The following is a 24,910-nucleotide window of genomic DNA, read 5'->3' on the forward strand; positions in this document are numbered from 1 at the left end:
CGTGCCAATCACGGGGGGGGACTCGGTGTGCGCGGGGTGGTGCCTCACGGCGGCGGGTCCCCTCAGCGGCCGACAGCGCTCGGTGCGGGCCCGGAACTGGGGGTGTGGGCGAAGGGGGGACGTGTCCCCTGCCCACGGGACGAAGCGTGGGCCGGGGAGTCAGCCGGTACCGCCCCTGCCCTCCCTCGGCGGGCAGCACAGGGGGCACCGCTCCGTCCCAACATGGCGGACGCCTCTTCGCGCCTCTGGGCTGTCAGAGCCGCTGCTGTAGGCCGGGGACGGACGGGCCGCGAAGGTGGCGGGGTGAAGAGGTGTAAGCACGGTTCAGACTTAACCTGTGCCTAAGATGTAGGTAGGTCAGCGCGCCTCTGCCAGCCACAAATGCTGCTTTCAGAGCAGGATACAGAATTGCTTAAAAAATACTGTTGTTAAATGAGGCCAAAATACCCATTCCTTTTTTTGGGCAGGCGCAGGATAGAAAGCGTTTAAGCGTGAGGCTGATGAGCAACTGTTTTAACCCCTCTCCATGAGGTGGAGCAACATCCCCCTCATCCAACAACACAGGTGGGACTGCGAAGGGCTATGGCAGTTTTACCTCTTCTTAAATTATATTGTGTTTTTTTGTTTTTTGTTTTCCCCCCACCCCCCCACCCCTCAGTGGCTATTGTTAGCACTCCCCAAACCCCAGCAGACCCCAGCGCCTCCCAGGCGGCAGCCCACCCCGCCAGTGAGGGGTCGAAGGAGCCTGGCAGCTGCGGGGCCCTGCTGAGCCGCTCCTCCACAGCCAGTCTTTCATCCACCACCCAGTCTCCGCAGGCAGCCCTGTAGTCACTGCCTGCACAGCGCCTCAAACACCGCCAGACGGGCATAGAGCGCGTTCTTTTCATCCTACGTATTTCACTACATGATACCTAAAACGTAGGAGTACATTTTTTGTTTGATCTTTTCTATTTCGGGGGGAAAAAAAAAAAAACCCACACTGAAATTCTTTCACTTGCTTTCCTGTACTATATTTATTTCATAGAAAAACTTATTTGATCAGATCTTGGGTATGCCTGGCTCAGGATCTTGTCTTCTCTAATACCCTGCCCCAGACACTCCAGAGAAAAACCTAAGCACCTTACACTAAGAAGATGCGATTACCCTGTCCCTCTGCTGTTTCAGCACTAGAACTTCAGTAACTTTTGTCTCAAATAGCCTCTTCTACTAATTGATTTTAGCCATTTTTTTTGTTATCTGATTCTGTTTTATGAAATGGTCTTACATTGCCTGTTGTTACTGGAATGTGCAGGATGACATTAAACACATCAGCGTGTAGAGCAGCCTAAAAGTGGACTAAATAACTTGAATAGTACCTGTTACAGGCATTGTATGCTCTTCTTTTTTGGCTACGCTACTCTAACATACATGCTTTAATTTTCTGTTACTAATTCGACTTTGACTCACAGAGATTAAAACTATGTAAAAGGAAGTGGCAGTATTTACATGACTATGTCCCCTCATAGTGCTGTCCAGAATTGATAAAGGCTCAAGAGTGGACCTGGATTTCTGGAAAGCCGTTGATTGTTTCCTTCACCAAAGGTTCTTAAAGAGATTTGGTTGCCATGGGAGATTATGGGAAATCCTTATTAAGAATAGAATAAGGGATAAAAGGTTTTTACAGTAATATCACACAGAGTTCTGTGCTAGGATTTGTGCCTTTGAGCATGCTCATGTTAGTTTTTTAATATTTTCACTCTTTTATAAGTTCTACTAGCTTTTGTTATTTTTTCCTTTGCCACGTCTCATTTCCTCCCTGTTTCTCCTTTCTATTATTTTATATCCTTTCCCTTCTTAGGAAGCACCACATCCTAGCATCTCTCACTTCCTACCAACTTTTACCCAGTTTCCTCCGACCCATTTCACAGAAATGTGTAATTCTGCATTTCAGCTTTTTGATTTCATATACTTTTTCTCTGTAGATTCAACCTCTCACACACTTGCTTTCTTTATACAGTTTCTACAAGCAACTCCTTTTTTTCCTGGGTTTATGCTACATAAGCCAGGGAGCAGCAAAACCCAGCTGCTTTTCAGGGAACATGGAGTCAAAAGCAACAACGCAGCCAGCAGGGCAGGGGGTTCACCAGGGCCCCATCCCACAGTACCCAAGCAAGGCGAGCAGGGCAGCTCCGGGGATGTTCAACCATGAGTTCAGATAGTCAGGCAAGTTCATGGTGATGAGGCAAGTATAAGGTAAAGCCCAGAAGGTGAACCACCGGTCAGGGTCAGGCCCAGCGAGGGTAACCAGAGTCAGCCACAGTCCCATGATCACCAGGCGGTTCTGAGGTCAAGCTGGGAATTCAGTCCACAGGTCACAGTCCAGATCAGCAGAGGCTATGGCCAGGCACAGGCACAGCTGTGAGTCTGTTGAAGGCCAAGGTCTAAGCTTAAATAGAGTGGCCTGTGGGCAGAGGGTGTGGCGGAGGCACCAGGTGAGGCCATGAAGGCCTGTTAGTGTACTCAGGGCCCTGACAACATACCCTGTTTCGTTGGGGTCATCTTCCATACATGCAAAAACTACTGCAGAGGACAGTTTTCCACTAGAAGGCTAAAAAGTGCAGACAGGAGGGAAGGGTGGAGCATAATCGGATCCAGCCAAGGCTGATACCCCTGTTTCAGAGTCTCTCCACATTCAAAAGCATCCAGAAATAATTATTCAGGAGGGATGCCTGTGAAAGCATCCAGAAATAATTATTCAGGAGGGATGCCTTGGAAAGGTGTACAGACTGTGGACAGTGCAGGGAGATCTGTGGGAGAGGCAGTCTTTTGAAATAAAAAAGCAGGCTGTACAGGTTTGTTAATCTGGGGATTATGTTAGAAGAGATTGGCTCACCCATGCTCTCCTGGGTGTTGCGTCCACATCAGACAGCTGACTCCGACTGATTGAGTGCTCACCCAGATAAACCAGTATTAGCACACAGCAAAGATCTTTCTAAGGAACGTTAGTGACATACCAAATTCTACAAAGAACAAATGCAATATGGTACAAATACATATGGAAATCTGTGCAGCTATTTTACATCTTTCAAGTTTCAACTACACAGGAACACCCCAGCACCAGCAATCTGTGCTTAGAGTTCACCTGGGGAGCAGAAGTTGTAACAAAGGGAAGCTATGTAAGATATGTAGAGTAAGGTGGTATGTATTTTCTGAGCCTTGTTGGAAATTTCTTCATGAGCTGCAGCTCACGTGAATGTCTGTCAGCAAATTCTGGTTTTGTGCCAATCAAAAATTATGACCTACTTTAATATTCAAGAAACAGGGAAGACTAGCTTGGCACCTCACACCAGGACTGCCGTTCAGTCTCCTGATGTCTAATGCCCGCTGTTAGTACATTTTAAAGTCAGGTTAAATTACTTCTCACAATAGGAACTTACTTAAAATGTGCCTTCTTGGCAAAGCATCCGACAGTCTCTCAGTAAGGCTTGTCTACCTTTCTTAACAAAACAGAAGAATGGCACTTCCTACAACATTTTAAATTGCTAGGCTTAAAAGTAAAATCCAATTCCTAATTATTTTTTTTTTCATTTTCAATGGGACTTACATTATTATATCCAGTAATATGAACAATATTTATTTCAGACATTACTTGGTGGCTTGCTCTAGAAAGCTGCATATCCAGCCACTTGAATTGTCCCATACCTTCTGTGGCAGATATGCATGTCTCTTGTACTTTAAAAATATTCTTGTTGAAAAATCCTCATTTGCAGGACTGCTTCTAAAAGGGATTTTCTAAGCACTTGGGAACAAAGATGTCAGAATGTAAAAATATGGAACAGTGACGCTTGGTGGTTAGTTATGTAACTTGCACATTTCTCGTCATTAGAAGACATGAGATGAAAAATTATTCTCAGCTTTTCAGCCATGTTTAGTAGCTTGACTGATACGATGTATGGAAGTCTGCACTTCCTGAACATCTTTCAAAAGCTTTAGAAGCAGCAAATAAGCCTCATGATGTTCTGTGGCGCTGAGGCATGTTTGAATTTTTCAGATGCACAAAGTAGAAACTAACCAATTGCCAAAATGTGTGCAGTTAATTATTACACAATACAAACTGATTTGATACCGGCTGTATTCCCTGAGCCACATGTCCTGTCATAATCTCTTTCCTCATTCAGCGCTTCCTTTTGAATCAAGCTGTATGTGGATTGGAAGTTGTTTTATTTTCATGAAAAAGGCATTGGCTACCTGTTTCTTCTCCAAATGTGGCCAATTTAGAAGTTACTATAATCGAATAAAGATTATTCAGCATAACTAAACACCTACAGATCATAAAATATGAAGGAAAAAACACACATCCATCATGGTTATATCATGAACTCATGTTATTTGACTGCTCAAGATTATCAGTACTTTGTGATCTCATGCAGGTTTGTGTTTCCTGATTGCAGAAGAGATGGAACAGGCTTCCAAAATCTACAGGTCACTGGCAGTCAGCACTTTTGGTCTTGCTTACTCCATTCCGGTGTAAGAACAGGGTGGAGGGGGTACAGGGGATAGTTTATTTCACTATTGCTTTCTGATCTTACCATGAATTGTATTTTACAAGAGCAGCAACCCCCAGAACAGTGAGTGATTGAGGTACAGAGAAAACCTTACCATGATCTAAAAAGGCGCTGTTTGGGCACATGATACTGGCTTACCTCCTTCCCTCTATCTTAGAAAAACAGCTCGAGGAGATGAAAAAAAAGAAAGGATAAAACCAGAAACCATAAAAAGAGATAGTCCTGATGGCTGAAATACTACTGGGGTAGCTGACCACTTCAGTGTTTCAGGTCTATGCCCTCGTATGATTTTAGTGTTTTAGGTAAGGTGGGGGCGGAGTAGGACGATATAGGGTATATTGAGTATGTTTATACGTCGCAGTTGGCCACCACGACTGCCTACTGTGCTGTGTCAATGTGTCTCGTGTTTGAAGGAGATCCCATTGTTTTTTCTCTGAAGATGCTGTACCGTCCTTTCCAGGTCAATTTTGCCCTGAGGGAAATGGGAGCAATGTCATGATGATGAATGTAAAATTTTTCACTATGTAGCTGATGTATCTATTTTGTAAAATACTCTGAAATATTTTGTCTGGCTGTTACAGGAGATGAAAGTCACTATAATCTATTCATTATAAAAAGTGTAGGAATTCTGGATCTTTTGTATATTAATTCTGAAAATTAATACCTCGTATGAGAGTATATTCGTCAAAGGAGTATTGTATTCAGGCTTTTCTGAAAGGTGGAAATATTTTCACATGGAATAAGCATCTTTCAAGTATTTTCACATTAGATGGAAATACTTTCATCACTTGAGGCCCTTCTTGGAAGGCATTCAACTATGAGAACACTCGCTTTTAATAAAAGACTGTTTAAGCCAGTGGGATTCCTGGAATTCCTGAGCCATTTATGCTCTTCTATACACTTTTCTTAGCACATCTTAACTCAATGAGCATTTTCTTTGATCCTCACAGACTTAGTGGTGGTAAAAAATAGTCATCTCATTAAAACCATGAAGGCTTAGACTGGCATTTGTAGTCTGTCTTACAATGAATTTTGTTTTGCCTGGAGTAATTCTGGGGTCCTTGGTTACAAACCTTCAGGTATAGTTATCTTAGCCCTTGTGATACAGGGAGTGTGTATATAATAGAGCACAAATGCATCTACACCTGTTACCCAGAAGAATAATAACACAATTACTGTGTTATTATTTTAGTACATTTAGTTTATTATAGTAGTTTCAGAAAAAAATAGCAAGTACTTTTAAAAATATTAATTAAGCTTTATCATATGTCAGTGAAGTAGGCATTGGTAAACTGAAACAGATGTTACTTTAACAATATTGCTGTCATGAGCTATGCAGATCATATTTTAATACAGAGAATATTAAATTGCAAAGTAGGAATCTATCGTTAATCTTGTGAGTAAGACAAATAAATGAAACCTCATAGGGTCCCCCCCAGCTTTTTATCTTTTATTGGAGGAAGATGAGAAGGGGAAAGGAGCTGACTGGACAGAGAGGTTGCTTGGACTTGATTTGAAGCAATTGTTAAGTTACTTGCCTCAGTACTCTTCAGAGCCACAGGCTCTGTGAGTGAGCACATCTGAAGAGATGTGGCTTCTTTAAATGATATATGTGAGCGTCTCTGTCCAGTCTAAGTTCTCCTGGGGAAAGGAAATTCACTTGCAAGGTCAAAAAGAAAAAGACAAGATGGACTATGTGAGGACTACCTCACCTGGTCACTCCTTAAAGAGCTAGAAAAGATAAATGCAGAGAATGACGGACTATATCTGCTTTAGTATAATGTAATTCCCATGGCAGGGGTGTTAGAGAAAAGATGGAAATAATGCCACAGAGCCAAAAGTTGTGATATCTCATTAAATTCCATAAAAAGCTATACTGGAAACACAGCAGATCAGAGGTGGAAAATGAACTACCTACATTTATAAAAAAGATTGAGACCAGATCTTTGTAATTGTATCTTTTGGCTTCATACAGCAGGAGAATAAATAGTTACCATCTTTAAGGAATGATCTACCTCAATTATCTTAGGGAATTATCTCAGAATTGGCAACTTTGTGACTTGAGCAGGAAAAAATATTTACACCTCTACGACATCATTTTCCTCAACAAGACCTTGGTTTGTCACTGTAACCTCTCCTCCTAGCATGCTCTCTTACTGCCTCAGTTGTTTCTCTAACATTTGTCAATCTCGTATCTATGCCTTTCTATTTCTGGCTTTTTGTTTTCTTTCTCAGAGATCACTGCACTTCTATTTTAGTACTCTTATCTTTTTTTCAGTGAACAGGGTCACAAGTGAATGTGAGCTTTGGCAATTCCAGTATTAGCTAGCTGACAGTAACTGACATCATGGAACTGTTTGCACTGTCATGGTAGCAGCTCCTTTGCAAGTTTATGTGTATTAAATTTCTCAGATACAATTTCAGTTGGTGCCAGTAACACAAAAATTCAGTTCTGGGATACTAACTATGTCAGAGACATATTTGTCACAAATAAATCCACATTCACAGTTTCAAATCCTGTTTCCACAGGTACCTTGAAAAGGCAGCATCATGTTGTGACTTCATTTAACTAAGGCACCGCTTCGGCAAGTGGGTTTGTGTCCCAACAAGACCATTTGGTTTGCAGATTCTGACTCCTGAGAACATCCTTGCACTTATTTGCTATTGTGCACCACATATCTCCGGTTTTCACCACAGACTACTCCATAAGTAAGTTCATGAGCACGTTTTTTGCAGGATCAGGGAAATCACAAACTTAATTCCCAAAAAGAAGTAATCCCTTTAGATTGATTCTGTGCCAGGATACTGGTATGTAGTCTTGCACAGAGAAACTAACGATGGTAATATCTCTAATATCTTTAATCTCTCTAAACACAACATAATTTTCAAAACTCCATGTTCCATTGTACCTTTTATATACCATTACCTTATTCAGAAACATTATCATCAGTACACAAGGTTCACTGAATAAAATGTTAATAACTTGTTCATTTCCATTATTTTTAAGTTGAAAATTAACAGCTAAGTTATGAACGATTAGTCCTTTCTCAACATCTATAAGTTGGTGTGAAAAATTACTAAAAGACATGTTTTTAAATGGAGTATTTAAATAGTATTCTGTAGTTGAAGAAGAAAAACCTGTGTTCAAAGAGAAACGCTAGGTGAAAATGTCGTAAGTTATCACTTGCTATTAAATAACAGAGAAATGTCTAAAACCCAACCATAGTTAAACAGAGTAGGAAAGCTATCGCTATGTAAAGCGTAAGATGATTTGTTCTGATGCTCACTGCACATTTATATGTTGAATAGGCCAGTTAGCACGCCCCTGTCAAAATTGAGCTCAGATTTCCCATCATTTTTATATCAATGTCATTTCTCTTTTTTTTCCTTTGAAAATAAGCTTCAATTTGCCTAAAAATTTTGAGCACATTTTCTTTCATATTTTAAGGTTCTCTTGATATAGCATATTCCAAAGAGTGCAAGCCAACTCCTACAGCAGGCAGGTCGACCCTCTTTTTTAACAGATTGCTCGCTCTAAGCGGTGCCAGGGAGGTTACAATTATTTTTATTGGCATCTCTAAGAAAATTACATTTTGCACTTGCATAATTTTTTTTTAGATAAAAGTTACAATTGTCTGATTTTACTAGCTGTTCACTTATGTTTCCATTTAAAGAGATTTCTCTTTTGCTTTCCTGATGCTCTCCACTGGCAGCTGCTCTGACATGTTTTGCTTTTGCGTAGGAACTGGGTTCACAGCGGTTCTGATAGTTTAGCTTCTCATTTTAGCAGAACACTGTAAAGCCTGCCTACGTATCCAGCAGCCACCATTCTTACATCCCGGGATGGAATTAGGTCACAGCTGGGACTCACTGAGAGTTCATAAAGCAAAACTCCATCTCAGCCGAAAAACCCCTGGTTGGTGTCAAATACCATTACACAGGCAAAACAATTCCAGGAAGTGTTATTTCACATCTTTGTACTTCTCAGTTCCATCTCTGTACTTCTGAGTCCCAATTTTTGGTTAGGTAGGCTTTTGTGGAGTAGAATAAGAAATGTTATTTGCAAAATTGGGAATTAATAATGCAATAATACAAGTAGTTGGCATGAACAGATCTGTTGGCTTTGATGGGGCTATTCGACTAGGCAAAATAACCCAGGCACATAAGTGTTTGCCAGCTCAAACTCCAAAGCCAAAATGACAAGCTTATGATCAGTACACAGTAATACTTGCACTGCAGTTGCGCTTTAAGGCCTCAACCAACTCAACCTCAACCATCTAAGACCAAAAAAGCCCAACGTAAAATTAGACAAAATGGATCCAGCACTGCAAGTTTCAGGCATGTACCGGGACCAAAAATGTTAGCAAAACAATTGGAATGGCTGACTATGGTGTTTTTACTGATTTAACATACAGATTCATAAAAGTTTAAGATATTTTCTTGTGTCCATTATCTTTCTCAAAATATTCTGGAGCTATGTGAAGGGAACCTTGCTATTATTTAACAGTCTGGCAAATAAGTACGGTCAAATTCAATGAGTTAAGCCTAATAAAATCTCGGTTTCCCTGTTAAAGACTGCAGATTCCCTGCTGCCCTGCATCTAGCTGTGCCTGGGGGTGACAGAAGTGCTTTGAACTGTAATGGTAACTGAGCAATAATAGGTTTAGAGTGACATAAAAAACGGAACCAAAATCCTGCTTATGGAAACAATGCAGAATTTAGCATCCAGTTTCCAAGACCAGCGTTAGGCAAGGGCGTAAGTGACTGCAAGAGCCATAGCACTATGCGTACAGCCCCTGGCAAGTAAAAGGAAATCTTCTGGGCTTATTTCACCTTTACAAAACATCTATCATCTTTTTGCTATTATTTAGTTAGAGAGGGTTTCACCTCTATATTAAAACCACTCAGATCCTTCTTTGAGTTAGTACTAATCATATGCTCGAGTGGCCTAGCTAAAATAGATGTAATGTGTTCAAACCGATTTTCCAGTGTATAAACATTCCTGTCTAAAAATCACAGGAATAACTGACATCTTTGTTAGCAGCCTTTATGAATTTAACATGTTGAGCAGACTAGTTGGGAAAAGGCTGGAGAGCAAGAGCTGTGCTCTGGTATTTGGGGAGCCCATTTTACTAGAAGAGCATGGAGAAGATGCCACTGCTTACACTGTGTCAGTTCTCTGGATGAAGAAACGGCTCCAGCTTCTGCATCTGTCAGTCTGGCACCTTTAATAAGTAATTAAATCACACTGTAGATTTGTATACATACTTGGATAAATCATAAATGACAGCTATCACACTGGCATGTGAGCACGCCTGCATACCCAGGGCAGGAAATCGCATACACTATTTCATTTGTTGCCAATTTATCTGTAACAAAGTGAGGAAGATGCCCTGGGGACTGGTGACTAACAAGGAGCATTGTTTATGCTACAGATCCCATCCGGTTATTAGTCTTTGAAAAGTGCTTTGTTTAGCTTATCAGTGCTTCAGCAGGAATGCCAGGGGCATTATTTTTGTTCTAAGTGTATTTCTATTCCAATATTACTGACTCCCACTCCACTCCTCCATGAGAGGTTATGTGTTACCTGAGGGCTGAACACTCGTCATGTGCTTTGGTGCCGTGTTGAATCAGGATCAGGATGGTTAACACTGCACAAAACCAAGCCCTTAACAGGTTTCCTCATTAATTTTGCTGTATTGAATTGGAGAACGATCTGTACAGAAAACAAGCCTTTCTTAAGGACCATAGAGCACGACAAAGAATAAATACCTTATGAAGTATGTACGTCTGTCAATGAAAACTATTTTACCATGTTAGACTTTCTGCTTAAATTCTATACTTGATTAATTGGACAATATTGTGTTACACAATCTAATTCCGCAGTTACGCAATTCCAGAGTATCACAAGTGTCCGGCAAGTTTTAAGCCTGTTTCACAACAGTACTGATAAGCGGCTACTCTATCAGATGATCAAAATACCTGTAGTGTGCCCTTGATCGAGTTAATATTTAAAAATAGTAATGCATTTTTTTTTATTAGGTTCAGGTATCTTTTCAATAATGCTAAACATCTTTTGAGGGAAGATTTATTTTGATGTTTTAGAAAGGGAGGGCTGTTTCATTTTTCCCTGTTTGGTCCTTTCTTTTTTTAGCAGATTTGCTTTATTTGAGGGGAAAAAAAAAACCCATCACGTTTCTATCATAAGTGTAATTTAGAAAACCTGGCAGACCCTTGCCATTGGGCAACTTAGTTAATAATTGACAAAGACTCATAGCTTGGCCTTAATGAATGATGCCACACCAGCACTGTCAGCGGGTGTAACTTACTCAGCTCCTCTCAAACATTTCTGGAAAAAGGAATGGTAAGCCCAACTTTATGTAGGTCTTCTGAACCAGGGTAGGAAGTGTTCATTGGAATGATTAAGAATAAATAATTGAAGTATTTATTTAAGCTTTTAATCATTAGATTACTTTTGGAAAATTTGCATTAATCAATTCTTCGCTTTAAAAGATGTAATCTTTTTAATTTGCTTGTGATTAGGTTAAATATGTATTGTCAAATAATGAGCTGTCCCAGTGTATCCTCCCTGATCATTTTAATTGGCCTTATAATTGAGACACGGAGCAGCTGCTCCCCTATCAAAGGAATCTGACCAAGAGGTCACCCAGTATCATGCCTTCTAACAAGTTTAAACCGCAAAGCAAAGTCTATTTTACTTCTAAATAATGGCAAACGTTCATGGAAAAATGAATAAATGTTTTTTAGCACTTGAATCTGCTATGTGCTTTTTAAACTTTAATTCCTTCTCTTCAAACATGCTGGTGAGAAGGGACTCATCATTGATGCTTTAAAACTAGATTTTCTTGTGGTAGAACTGAAAGATGTTTCAAGCTGAGCTGTGTCACAGAGATAAAGGTTTATACCCAGGAGCTTCTCGCTCCATAATCAACAATCGGATAACTACTTCACGCCTTTCTTTTGCACACAAGTATTAAAAATGTACCAAATCTAATGGCTGTGTTTTAGTACAGTAGGCTTGATTTTGCAGAGTCCTGCTAGAATTATTTGCTGAAATGCTCAGCTTTCATTTTAAGCCAAAAGATGTGTTCAGATTTGAAGAGTTTCAAAGTCTGGCCCCTGATGAGGTACCAACATGGAGAATTCTTTAGCAAATCTGACCCCAAAAGCAAGTAACACCTGGGGTGCTCACTGAGAAAGGTATATAAACATAAAGACCTGGTATATAAACAGAAACTGGTGTCAGAGTTTAAGGCTTTCTCTGGATCTTTGAATTCTTAAGTCTTTTTCAGAATAATTTGCTTCTGAACTTTGGGTGGGTTCTTTTTCCCATTTCTTCCAAATGAAGTAAATTGACTTCTACTACATTTAATCTTCCCATTCTGGCTGTAGCGTGATTCCCAAGAACTTATGGGCTAATACACCAATATTTTAGGGTTTTTAAAGATGAATCTTAGACAAAAGCTAATATTAGGTGTTCAAAATAGTATTAAAATTGTACAGAAAATCTTGACTTGGGTATCATCCTTCATATAACACAACAGGAATATTGTAGTTGTAACGTATGAGGAGTTCTTGAGCTTCCCTGTGTCTCTCGGACTTGGGAACCATCTCATTTCAAACCTCACCAGGGTGACCAGTATGAATCCTGAAAGAACTTCCAAACTTGATTTTCTGTGCTATACTTTGTGATGCTCCCCGATTTGACTGCAGCTAATCAGGTTACTAGAAGATGATGCTTCTGGTGACAAATGGTACAAGTTTGTCCCACTTCTCCCAGAGCAGAGATGTTCCTGGCACAGAAGCACAATTTCCAGGTGCTACAGAGATAACTTCTTCCATAGCCCCCTTTTCATTGATCAGAGCTGCTTTACAGTATCAGTATGGCATTATCCAGGCCTGGGGGTTTCAAAGGTGAGATAGGCACCAGGATGCAAATACAAGGCTATGAAACAGTAACTCCTATAGGCACTATCAAAGTTTCCAGCCTAAGATGTTAACAGGAATGAAATTTTAATTACCGTTTGTAATTACATGGAGAACTAATCTATGAGAGGAAGCTCCCTTAAAACCTGTCATTTTAGGCTAAGTCACACTAAATATTTTATTTTGTTAAGACTGTTTAATGCCATCAAAAACTCACAGCCTCATGACACAAAATATTAACTGCCATAACCGCTACTTCAATGTCTAATTCAATCTGCTAGTTCAAATGTTCAAAGGCTGGCTCAAGATTTTGGAAGGGGTAAATTAATTCTGGCAGACTTATAGCTATGTCAGATATCATCTGTCTTCTCTTTCTATCAGATCCAGCTGGGCGGTCCCCTTATAACTAGGATAAAGCCGACTCGAGCACCATTTTGAGTGCTCAGACTAAAAAAATCAGAAATTTGATTATGTGCACGTAATCTATTAAAAATAAATGAAAGATTCAGCATGTTTTTCCTAGCCTATCTACTCAAGACAAGACTAAGCCACTGATGATACCTTTGCTGAAGGTGACTCTGAGTCTCTATTTTCTCCAAAATGCTCTATTAATGTAAGATTGGCTATAGCAGGTCAAACCAGGGCCACCTTACCCTCTCTGCAGCAATGGATGCCTACAGCAGAATAAAGAAACATTAATGATGCTTCCCCAGAATACTCTTTCATTCTCTAGCAATTTATGGTTCAGGAACTTCCTCAGTCAGAGGTAATACCTTTGCATTTAATAGTACTTGATGCCCAGTACCTGTTGAACTCAGAAATTTCTAGCATCCATAACAAGAATGTCCCCTACTTAATTGTATAAAGAACTGCCTTTTTTTTTTCCCCCTCGGAATTTGCCACCTGTTAGTCATACTGCCACAGCTGGTCGAGGTTCCCACCTTGCTTCATTCAGTGAGAGAGAGATTACAAGAAGATGAAAAAATGCTGCTTCATGGTACCGAGTTTAAATGATTTTTCTCTGTCGTATATATGCACGAATTCTTCATCCAGTGTCATTAGTATAGAATCATTGCCTGGTTCTTTGCTTTAACACACAGAGTCCTAGCTCTGAAGAGCATTTTCAAAGTCTCAACACCAACTTGCCCTCAGCCGATGAGTTCCCAGCCCCTTCGCGTGGTAGCTTACTCAGCAGCCAGAACCGGCATCACATGGCAACACAGCAGCATTCAATTTTCCTATTTTCTGAACAGCACAAACTCTGTTTCTGTGGACTTGCTCATTAAGTCAGCAGAAGATGAGTCATCTGGAAAAAAACTATAATCATTTGTCCCCTAGGAGTCATATAGTAAGTTAATTATTGTACAACACATTCTAATACAAAATACACGAGCGGTTTCAACTTGTTGAGGTTGCAGAGGGCAAGAGAGCTTTTCAAAATTTCCATCAGTTACGGTCTGGGAATGCTGGGTTTCCCTTGACTCAGTATCTATTGCATAATCAGAAACACATTTGCTTCCCTTTGTTGTATGAGACAAAGCTAAAGAAATGCGTGTGTTATTACTTTGCAAAAATAAAGAGTAGATACCTAATCGTCTTAGGTAATGTATGCAGTGTTTATAAACACAACTGCTCTGGGGCAGTTCCTCAGCTGATGAAAACTATTACAGCTTGTATCAGTTGAAATAATGCTCTTCTGAATCTGCAAATACCCCATCAGTACTTAAGGGGAAGTCAAAATACAGGAAGATTATGTGCCATATGGAATTTGGGTGGAATTGTGTTAAAACCTGCTTGCCTGGAGTTCACCTGTCAGCGTACTGGACTTGAATCTGGTCATTGTTGTGTTTGGGTTATTCATATCCAGTCAGCCCAGGTTTGTTGGGCTATTGTGTGGTTGTTATCTCAGCAGGAAATAATCATCTTATCAGTGCATGGAGAGGAAAACTTGAAAACAATGTAAACGCCTTCAGCATCTGAATTTTTTCTGTTGAGAATCAGAAACAAATAAAACTTCACAAACCGTAAAGGAGAAAGGCATTTTCCAGTAGTTATGGCACGTTGTTCTAGAACCTCTGGTTCTTCTTATTTACAGATCCTGATTATAGGAAGGAAAGACTGGTATTAAAGGTGCTGATTTAAAATTACTAATTTGGTGAACTCGTAATTTTAGACATGGCTCTGGCAAGAAAGCCAGTTTCCTGCTCGTTCCTTTGGCAGACCTACATTACGACCTCTCTCTTCTTTCTTTGAATTATTACGTTAGAAAAATTAATTACTTAAATAGAAATCTTTGTCTGTTTTCAAATGTGCTTGAATCTTCAGTCACTCCAGATCTTCCAGTGTTTGACATGCAAAATATAGGATCTAGTCAATTTTCTCTTTATCAAAACTTCTATAAATAGGTCAAATACTTGGAATTGATCAATTCATTGATCCACTGTGCAGACGGGTGCCAGTCAGGTATCTGAAAAACAAATAAGCAATCCAAATTGGGCAAGAAGGGACAGGAAGCATACAGGGATAGTGCAATCCCAAAGTATGCCAGCATCTCAGCTGAATGCCTTACTTCAGTAATGGAGAAATAATACCCATTCCATATAACGCTGCACCTCTGTGGTCAGAAAGAAGCATGTGAAATTCATAATTCCTTGATCAAAATACAAAGTAAAACTGTAACTGATGCCATCTCCTGTTGAACCTCGCTAAACATGCGTAGGCAGTGGAGGACAGTCAATAACCATCCAGACTCTGCCTTAAAGTGGAGGAACTTCCTTGGAAGCTCCCACCCAGTTTCAGAAGCGCTCCTCTGTTTCTGGGACTGATAGAAAAGTTCCGATAACATTATCTTGAGAAAGAAAGGACACTAACCACATTATTATTGCATTTTCTTCAAAGACTGATCTCATTGTGGTTACGGCAATCGAACATATGGGTAGATGCAAGTTTCTCCACAGTGCGCTAAAACAAAGTAGGTAGGTCCAGCATCCATGACAGATTATCTAACGCATCATAATAAAGGTAGCGAAAACTTTCAATGTGGTAGGGAATCAAGTAAGAGATATTTTTTTATCTCCCACTGTATCAAACAATGTTGTCATAGATGCATATACCGCCAAATGGATTCTGCCTGTTTCCAGGCAATGATTTAGGAGCAAAGACTGGAAGACCAACGTACATCCTTCAGGCTTTCCCCTACAGAAATATTACGATACAAATGTGCTCCAAAATGCCTCTTTAGCATTTCAGAGGCTTACAAAATTCTTATCTTAGCGCTGTAAAAACAAAGCTTAATATTATTCTTAATTATAGACTTTGCTAAGCAAAGGGAAGGATTGTTTGGAAGCAATTTATTTACTTGAAGGAGTCTTTTTGCTATGTAGCCTCTGGTACATGCTAAGGATGCCACTCTGCCACCCACGGGAGGCAGAGAATGCCCGAACTATATTTCAGTACATTTAAGTGGTAGACATGACTACAAAGGAGGTAGAAGAAAGATCCAGAGGCTACTAAAGCGGACTCCGTGTGCTGTCTGACTAATAATGACAGCTGGAGAAGCCAGTGGTTCAAACTCACCTGGCTTTCAAAACATAAATATTATCCAGTGGTGTGTGGATGTATCACTGGAAGCAGAAACGTGGCACCATGGTCTTACCTCTGAGACTGGTCCTTTCTGGAGGATTACACAAAGCACTTCACTTCGTTGTGCCTCGCTTTCATTATCTGCCAAGGTAACAATTAGTTATGTCTGACATCTATACTTAGTTTCTGTGACTCTCTGCTAATCATAGCAAATTATTATTAATGAACTGAATACGACGATCAAAACACTAATTTATTGAAGACTCTGTACTACTTCCCTTCCAGGATTCACTCCAAATTTGGCAACCCAGCAATCACGGTGACTTCAGCTGCCCCATCTGTCTCCAGACAGCTACTTTCCCAGTAGAAACCAACTGCGGACATTTATTCTGTGGTAAGTTTTCTGGACTGACAGTGCAGTGCTTATACAGGGTCCTACATGCAGTGCACTTCTTACAGAGATCTCACGTCCTGTATAAGAACCAGGACCAAGCCCGTCTCCCTGGAATTAATGTAAGATCTCACTAGAAGCAGGAGAAGCCCCATCATCATATCCTTCCCGCCCCGGCCTAAAAAAGCCTTAAGACAACAAAAGGAAACAGATCATCTTGCACGGTACTGTTAAATTACAAAACAAACTCATGGAATGGGCAAAATTGCAGAAAAACACACAGTTTGTCTTCAACTATGCAAGAAAACCTTACAAAAATCAACAGTCTAATAATCATATAGTTTGTGACTGTAAAAGTCTTATCTTCAAGCATGAACTCACTTCTAGGAAGACAGATTGTCTTTTTATATGTCAATACTCAACAGCACAAAAATCCAGCTGTCCCATAAAATTGATTCTGATTGTATTTATATTGGTGAAAATCAGGAGTAAAACACCATAATTTCAGGTCTGATTCTGTTCCAGAGACTTGCTTTCCATGGGAAACAATTGCCTAAAATAAAGCAGAAGTGATCTGGAGCAAGAAGGCATAACTACCTTGTAGACCTGTAAAAGCTTTCTAAACAAAAAAAGATTAGTGGAAGTTACATATTAAACAATTCAAAAAAGTGAGTTTCTGGTCTTCCAGTCTTCTTTTAATCTGTTTATCTTTCTTTTAAGTAAATCCATGTGCTCATGTAGGGAAAGATTGTTCAAAGATATCTCATCACGATGGATGCTCAGTCACTGTTTATTCCAGTCCAGGATCTGCCTTAAGTGGAAAGGGACAGATCCGGATTTAGAGTGTCCTTCTGTTGAGGCTGCCCGTGGTGTGGTCTCCTGTCCTCACCCGGTGCACTTAGAGTCTCTGGATAACCTAATAAACACATAATTCTGTAGATAAATGTGTCTGCTAAATGCCTTCTTTGAGGCTGCTAAACCATATGTTTAGGATGACAAAATTTAAATAATTTTTCAAAGGCAGTACAAGGATGGAGCACAGAGCAGTGGAGGGAGTTATGTTCATAACTGCATTTATAAAGGGGATTTCAGGATTTTTAAGGCCCACATTCTGCACCACGAGAGCCAGCGGGGGCTTTGCACCTGCTTCGAAAGGCAGCAGGATAAGGCCACCAGCATACTTGGACAGAACGTTGTTTCTCTCAGACCTCTGAGATACATTATCCAGTGAATTTACAGGTGAAGTTTACAACCCTGCCGCCCCCGCTGCTTATCAGGTTCCCTGCTGTCATCCCCACAGCAGGGCTGGCAGAAGAGGACTAGAGTTCGTGATCTGATGAGGCTGAAACTACCCATGAAGGAACTTCAGTGCTACTGTGCAGCATGAGATCAGCAGTCTCTGGCAGAGGGGCAGGCCGGTGGCTGGAGGCGACAATATCTGATCCTGTGACAGCAGGACATGTCAGAAGACACTGGTCGGAACCATACAGCTCCTTTCTACTGCTCTGGTATTTTACAGAGACCTCAAAGCAAGTGCATTATATTTACAAGCCATTTACACTTTTTTCACCATGTAGGAGTGTTATAAAAAGACCCAAGCATAAATGAGAACAAGGTTCTGTGTTGTTAATGCTGGTGCAATAAAAGCACGTTTTTATCTTTAGGAAGTGTCATTTTTCTCTAGGTTAGATTGAAATGATGCTCACAGAGCACAACTCCTCACCATCACTGCCACTATCTCCGACCTCCGAAACCACAACACATCGGTGGATCACCAACAGCTAGGGACACTTTGTAGGGCTCATCTACCTCATGAGTAACTTTAGGTTGTTTCATGTTTTTACAACATTGTTTTATAACACACAGGAAAAGGATGCTTTGAATGTAACTCACTCCAGGACAAAGAGTAAGCATATGGCCTCAAAACGTGTTTCAAAGAATGTCACAGAAGTCAGAGTTTCAAGTACACAGACAGACAAACAACATCAACTTCCCTCTTTCTCTGGCCTGCTTAATTTTCCCTTTTCCATCTGTGAATATGACATAATGACATGGACTTTATTTTTATTTTATTTTGAGACCTGCAGAGAAGAAGTACCATATACAAACTTGGTATATATTGTTATTGTTAGCTGCATATATCTAGCTCGGCTTTACTTGCCTCAAGTACATCATCATTTACACTCTGAAGCCTTGATTCCAGTGCAATGCATTATATATGTTATGACTATGTTTATATAGTAGAAGCGGCCTCTGTAACATGTCTGTTTTTCATGTCTTAAACCAATAAAACTTTACATCGGGCTTATCAAAACCATTCTGCGTAGATCTAAGTCTGTTGTGACTGAAATCAGTAATAAAACTTCTCTCGATGCCCCGTGGAATGGAGCTAAGGCAACGCTGAGCTCTCTTAATAAATTCCGCTCTGGTAAAAGTTTTATTTAAAAAATGTGGTCAACCCAGAGCTTTTAAAGAAGATTAATGTGGACTTATAAAAAATGTCTGATTTTATTATTAGTAGTAATTCATACAGTTTGTCCTGAAGTTTTCCTTTTCAGCTTCAGTTTGAACCATATGTTCAGGAAGTTCAACTGAAAAGCAATCCTTGAGCAATATTATTTTTTTCTAATTAACAATAACCACAGAGGTATTTTAGAGAAACCTATGGACTCCCGCGGAAGGTTGTGTAGCCAGCCAGATTAAACCAGGATTTTGTCTGTTTTATGAAAAACGCACGGAAGCACAAATAGGTCAACTTCAGAGAAGTCCTTCCTTTCCTGTTCTACTAAACAAAGGATTCTGCACGCAGCAAATTTTAATTTCCACAGGGCTCTTTTTTGAAAGCCCTTGAAGAACTATGGGATCCACCAGTCCCCCTTTGCCATTACTGGGAATGAGCAACAGAGCCGTGTGGATGACGATCCAGGATCTGGACCCAGAAGGTCAAAGCAGTTCCTGAAGCCAGGCACGATGCTTGTCAAATGCAGAAGTTCAAGGGAAAGCTGGAGGCTGGCTGCCAGGCTGAGTTTATCCGTACCGCATGGGGACTTAGATACAAACACAGCCGCGTGCCCAGCCACCCGGGCTGTATGTGCAAACAAAACAGAAGAGTCATAAAGACAAACCCTGCACTCGAATGAAAACACAGTAAAAAGGACAAGTCAGAGCAACGTTCATAAAAAATATCTTTGGGCCAAATTTATCATCCTTAGTATACAGGACATAACCGATAGCATCACGAGCACTTTTATACTGCTGCACCGAGGGCTCCTGAAAACTTCTTGTTACAATAGTGCTTATGAGAAAGTGCTCGCTGGTTATTTTTAAGAATAAAGAGCATTGTTCAATTCAATAAAACAATTCCATCAAAATGGCGGCACAGCGTTCTGCTTCTGTTTTCACTGGGGTCCTTGTCAAATTTGATCAGTTTAAATGTTGAGATTTTTTTTCCTGACCTGTCACACTGCACGCTGCGCCCGGGAGCTGAAAGTCAAGCTGTGCTGCTTCTGATTAGACGCTATTTATGCTTTGCTGTTTTTGCTGTTAGTGCCAGCTCTGACATTGATGTATGTCAACCACTGCTCTCAGTTATACGTGCAGTCTAATCGCACTGTCCTCACACTCGGCCCTCTTTCACACCTGAGACCTTAGTATAAGAAGAGATGATGATGTATTTGGAAACTCACCGTTGTCTGGGCAAGAAGAATCAAAAAGAATGCAGCAACTCGCTCTTCCACAGCTACGCAGTTCCAGAACGGTCACAGAGTTGAAATACAGTAAGAGAGAAAAAAAAAAATCAGATAGACAAAATAGCCCACTGTATGATACCTTATCGCAGAGACGTGTTATGCCACCAGAAGTCTGCATCACCAAGCTGTCCCTCGGCTGTGCGTACTGGTTTATTTGGGATAACTGACCCTCACAACCCTTAAAAGCCACACTGGCTCTGGAGGAACTCGGCGTTCATGCAGCTGCACTGCTTTTGTGCACAGCAGCCGGCGCTGGCTCTGAAGGGTACCCGTATTCCCCAGTGCTTCAGCCACAGCCAGGGGAGATTCAGGAATGACACTATCCGCAGGAAAAGAAATTGAATCAAAGTCTCCCTTAGGAGGTCCATGTATCTCTGTGCATACTAGTGTAGAAGAGCTGAGGCTCCATTTTTACAGTCACTTTGCAGAGTAAAACCACGTACTAAAATGAAAGCAAGGAATTAAATTCATTTTTACAGTCTGTTGTAGAAAGAGGGTTTATTAATTCTGATAACTTCCTTGTAAACATTAAATATCTTCAAATATATTTAATGTATCTTAATTTCTGTTTCTTTTTCTTTCTTTTTGTAGGTTCCTGTCTGATTACATACTGGAAGCATAGTCCCTGGTTAGCAGCGATAACCTGCCCTCTCTGCAGACAAAAGGTAAGACTTACCTCCCTCGTACACATCTGCAGTATGATACATACGAAATGACAAGCCTGAGCTCTTGGGATCAACTTTATTTATCCCCTAATTTTCCCAAGCATTTCAAAATCCACTTAGACTTGAATGACCCTGCAGCAATTCGCATTTATCATTTGACACATGTCATAGCAGGCAACGCTGTGAAATGTTAAACAGGCCTCCAGCATTTTACTTTTGTATAGTTTATTGAATCTCTGGGATAACATTCCATAAAAAGCAATATGGAAGTTCCTAATCTCATCTGACCCCGGTCAGAGGCTGCCTGTTGTACTGGAAGGTTGGATGCAGGTTATAAAAGGAAAATGTTCTTGCTATTGTGGAACTGCTGGAGCTGGACAAAGGTCCAGTTGCAAGAGAGAGACTATGGAGAGACACGTACGTACTACAGAATGCTATCCTTATACTGGACATTAAAATACACCGTGCTAATGGCAGTCTTTTCTTATGAAGGTGGTTGTTCTGGGTAACATCTCTTGTGAAAAACACCAAGATCAGCCAAGTAAACAAATCGTACATGACATCAGAGATTACAACAAGCGCTTCTCAGGGCAACCTCGACCCGTAAGTATTTGCAAATCTACATTTACCTAGTTAGTACCGCATAACACACAGAGGATTGAGAGACCTAGCAATGAAAACTAGTTTGTATCATTATGTGAATTACCTTTCCGTGCACTTATTGGCGATACCATAGTGGAAGTGTTACCAACTGCTGCTGGGTCCAGCACCTTCTAGAAAAGGTGCTTCTCGGCGTTCCTAGCTCAGAGGAGTCCTGCAGTCACCCTGGCAGGGAGGAGAAATCAGTGTGGGATCCAGCACAGGACGCAAAGCAGAACTAGAAACGGTCGGACTGGAACTTTCAAATATGAACTCAAATTCAAACTCCAGGATTTTAACTTGTCTGTAAAATTTCAAATCAGATTCCAGCTTAGAAAGCAGCTGGTTTTTTCCCCTGGTATTGCCAAGTTCGAACAGTCCACAGTGGCTCTGCAGTTTTTTAAAGCTGGAATCCCAGCTGGTACAGAGACGTGACAGGCAGTGGAAATGATGTGAAAGATGAGGGCTGAAGGCACAAGTGAGGCCCATTCCTGACAGGGTGTAGAATATCACCAAAGCAAATCTTCCTCTCCTGTCACATCCTGGTAGGAGGCCTGACAGGACTGTGGAGTCTGTTTCAATCTACAAACTAAGCTAAGCGCTGAATATTATTTTTCAACCCAACAAACTAGCATTAATGAAGAGGAATAATCACTCGGTCCTATTGTTCCTTTCCACACCAAGGCGAGGAACTTGAACGCTCACCTTCAAGCATTCACAGCCTACACTTGCTGTCCGATTTTAAAGACAGGCACATACTCAGTGCAGTCATTAAGGCCCAGTTTCCAAAAGGATTCAATGTCAAGCGTAGTACTTTCTTTTCAAAGTGCCGGGGGAGCAGAGAGTCCTTTAAGTGTGCCTCTAGGTACTGGAAAATAATTGAACAGCGTAGGTGGATTTGGACAGCACAGGAAGTTTCTGCATTCAAGAGATTTGAATCTAAAAGTGCTCAAGACACACTGAACTGAAAGAACTGCCTGCATCAGAATGCAAAATAATGTAACTCATCTGAATATTTAGTTTGCAGATTACCTTTATGACATGCCGTTATTCCTGACTCTTGCCTTGCGAGGAATCTTCACCTGGCATGGTCTCGTATGGATTTTTTTCCTAAGAGTTGCTGTTTGCTCCTTTGGAACAATCATATGCTTGTCTTCTCCATTTGACACGACGCCTGGGCCTCTCTGTAGGACGCTTGGAACAGCTGATGACATGGCGGTTGTTTCCCTTCTATTAATTTGCATGATAAACATTTGTCAGCAAATTGCATCGAATGGGGTAAATATGGCAAGGTCTGCAGCTCCGAGCGTGCAGTCAGAGTCCTGACTGACTCAAACTGGGATTCCTCGGTCAAACTTCACCGAGCGATGGCAGGCTTCTCTGATTCAGGGCAGTGTATGACGGATTTGTCGTTCTGCTGCTGACAAAGGCTGAAGCAGGACTCAGCAATACCAAGCGAGCCGGTGTGCGAGCGCTTAGGTGGCCAGTTTTACACCCCACTGTATATTTGCTAGACTCTTTCACGTTGTGCTTTTCTGTAACTTACCTTCAAAGTGCCTGAATTGAAAATGCCTAAAGCTATGAACAGAGCCCGAAATCACAATGCCAAACAACTTGCAGTTGAAGAATTTTAGAACTCTTGAGCTGTAACATTTTACATCTTGGCTCAATTTAAATAAAATTCTAATTTGAGAACCTAGCAAACATTACAATCGCTAAGTCTTGTATAATACAAGGAATGTTAGATAGTATCGCTACAAAATCTGGTATCAGTGCTTTGTCTTATCATAGCTGATTACACATCCACTGGAATACAGATTTTTTTACAGCTCTGCAATGAGTACAGTCCTGATTTTAAAATGGATAATAGGAGACTGGTAGTAACACTGGCTTGGAACAAAAATACAACTATAAAGTAGTATTAGAAGGGGAGAAAGGCATTAAAAATTCATGCAACAAATGTGAACAAATCTCTGCGTACTCTTTCGTATAAGCCTGTGCCCGGTACACAGCCTCCCGGAACTCTGGGCATCTGAGCTTTAACAAAGTCAGCAGGACTGTTTGTTTCCCTTCTAGACCTCACACACTCCTTGTGATTTCCTTGTAAGTCTTGGTACCAGCTCAGCCGGAAAGATCAAGGCCAAATTCATGATGCTGATATAAATAGCAGGAAGTTTATGGCAAGTGTGCCGAAGTTGGGGGAGGGTGTCCACGTCTGTTTATGTTGAGCTGCAAAGAGTTAAAAATGCTGGTGCAGGACCAGACAACCCTACGCGCCCGTCCCGGTATAATCTGTACATTTGCTCTGTATTTACAGACGGGGGCCTTCGCTTTTTCATAGGAATTGTATATTAAAATAGATATATTAAAATTTATGAATATTTATTGTTCACAGTACACTGGTCTCCAACTGCTTTTTCCTTGTTTATATTTTCGGTTGACATATTTTATTGTGCCCTTGAATCGTAAGCTACGATATACCATCATGTTGCAGTTGTTTTCTTGCTTGTTATAATCTTTTTGTTATGATGTTTCTTCATTTTATTCCCATCAACTTTCATTGTCTTTAATTATGTCCCTGAACTTGTAAAGCTGTTTCTCTTAACAATGGGTACTTTGGAAATGGCAACAATTGCTTTTCCATGAACTACAAGGCAGGAAGTGCATTGTTTCTTTAAAAAAATTACCAGATGTTTTTGAGTGCTGACTACTAACATAAAAAAACCCAGAAACGACTATTTTCCAAGTTCTCTAAGTGTAATTTTGTTATTGTGTAACTTCTGTTTGCATTTAACTGAGAATTACAGCCTATGCCAGTACTAAAGAATGGAATTTCTATCAAGCTAAGCGTATAAAGATGGAGTCCATTGATCGGGATACTGACTGCGCGGAGGGGACTGGAGGTGGTTTCTCTTGCGTAACACGGGCTCACCAAGGGGGTGGCAGTTTGCAGTCTGGAGAAAAGAAGGGTTCTCACGAGTGATCTATAACAGAGTGAGTTATAGTTGAGCTGAATACGCTCTTTTGGTCTGTCACCCCCTTGCTTCTTAATCCTCTCCTTCAGGTGGGGACTCTGGTTTTGCTTCTTAAACAGAATAGTACCTTTTTTTAAAGAAGTAACAGACAAATGGCAGAGAAAGGAGTAATTTCTGAGAGAATTTCACTGAAGGCAGTGGCAGTGTCTGGGTCTTGCAAGATCAAAAAAATTTGTACTGTCAGAGGTGAAACATTTTTGCTGACTACAACCAGTGTCCAAATGCTTTCCATCCACAGCCCAGTTATGCCACGACCTGTTGTTGCGAGCCTGGCAGTAGGACTGACTGTCCAGGGCAGCCTTCAAAAATCACTTGGGAACAAATGAAAGCCTTTTGTTGACAGGATTTGGCCAGCAGG

At 40.7% G+C, this 24,910-nt stretch overlaps 1 protein-coding gene and 1 long non-coding RNA gene across 5 annotated transcripts; one reads left to right on the top strand and one right to left on the bottom strand.

Annotated features, from left to right (window-relative positions):
- Positions 1 to 77: 77 nt before the first annotated feature.
- On the top strand, positions 78 to 24,226 carry LOC134520004 (E3 ubiquitin-protein ligase RNF170-like). Of its 4 annotated transcripts, XM_063344875.1 has the most exons (7): positions 78 to 352; positions 468 to 564; positions 7,074 to 10,908; positions 16,359 to 16,467; positions 20,805 to 20,878; positions 21,371 to 21,481; positions 22,538 to 24,226. In XM_063344875.1, exons 3-7 carry the CDS (start codon positions 10,906 to 10,908, stop codon positions 22,841 to 22,843), a joined length of 603 nt encoding a protein of 200 aa, XP_063200945.1. In that variant the 5' UTR covers positions 78 to 352; positions 468 to 564; positions 7,074 to 10,905; the 3' UTR covers positions 22,844 to 24,226. The 4 variants fall into 4 exon arrangements, with proteins under 4 accessions (XP_063200945.1, XP_063200946.1, XP_063200947.1 ...); XM_063344876.1 differs by lacking the exon at positions 468 to 564; XM_063344877.1 differs by lacking the exons at positions 78 to 352; positions 468 to 564; positions 7,074 to 10,908; positions 16,359 to 16,467 and adding an exon at positions 20,134 to 20,240.
- LOC134520005 (uncharacterized) lies at positions 20,151 to 22,668 on the bottom strand. The gene is made up of 3 exons (XR_010072341.1): positions 22,550 to 22,668; positions 21,585 to 21,703; positions 20,151 to 20,203 (listed from the first exon to the last, which is right to left on the bottom strand). It is a non-coding gene; the product is annotated as an uncharacterized LOC134520005 (long non-coding RNA).
- Positions 24,227 to 24,910: the final 684 nt, after the last annotated feature.

This window comes from Chroicocephalus ridibundus, chromosome 8 (genome assembly GCF_963924245.1).
Source record: "Chroicocephalus ridibundus chromosome 8, bChrRid1.1, whole genome shotgun sequence".
In the NCBI taxonomy this organism is placed as follows: domain Eukaryota; kingdom Metazoa; phylum Chordata; class Aves; order Charadriiformes; family Laridae; genus Chroicocephalus; species Chroicocephalus ridibundus.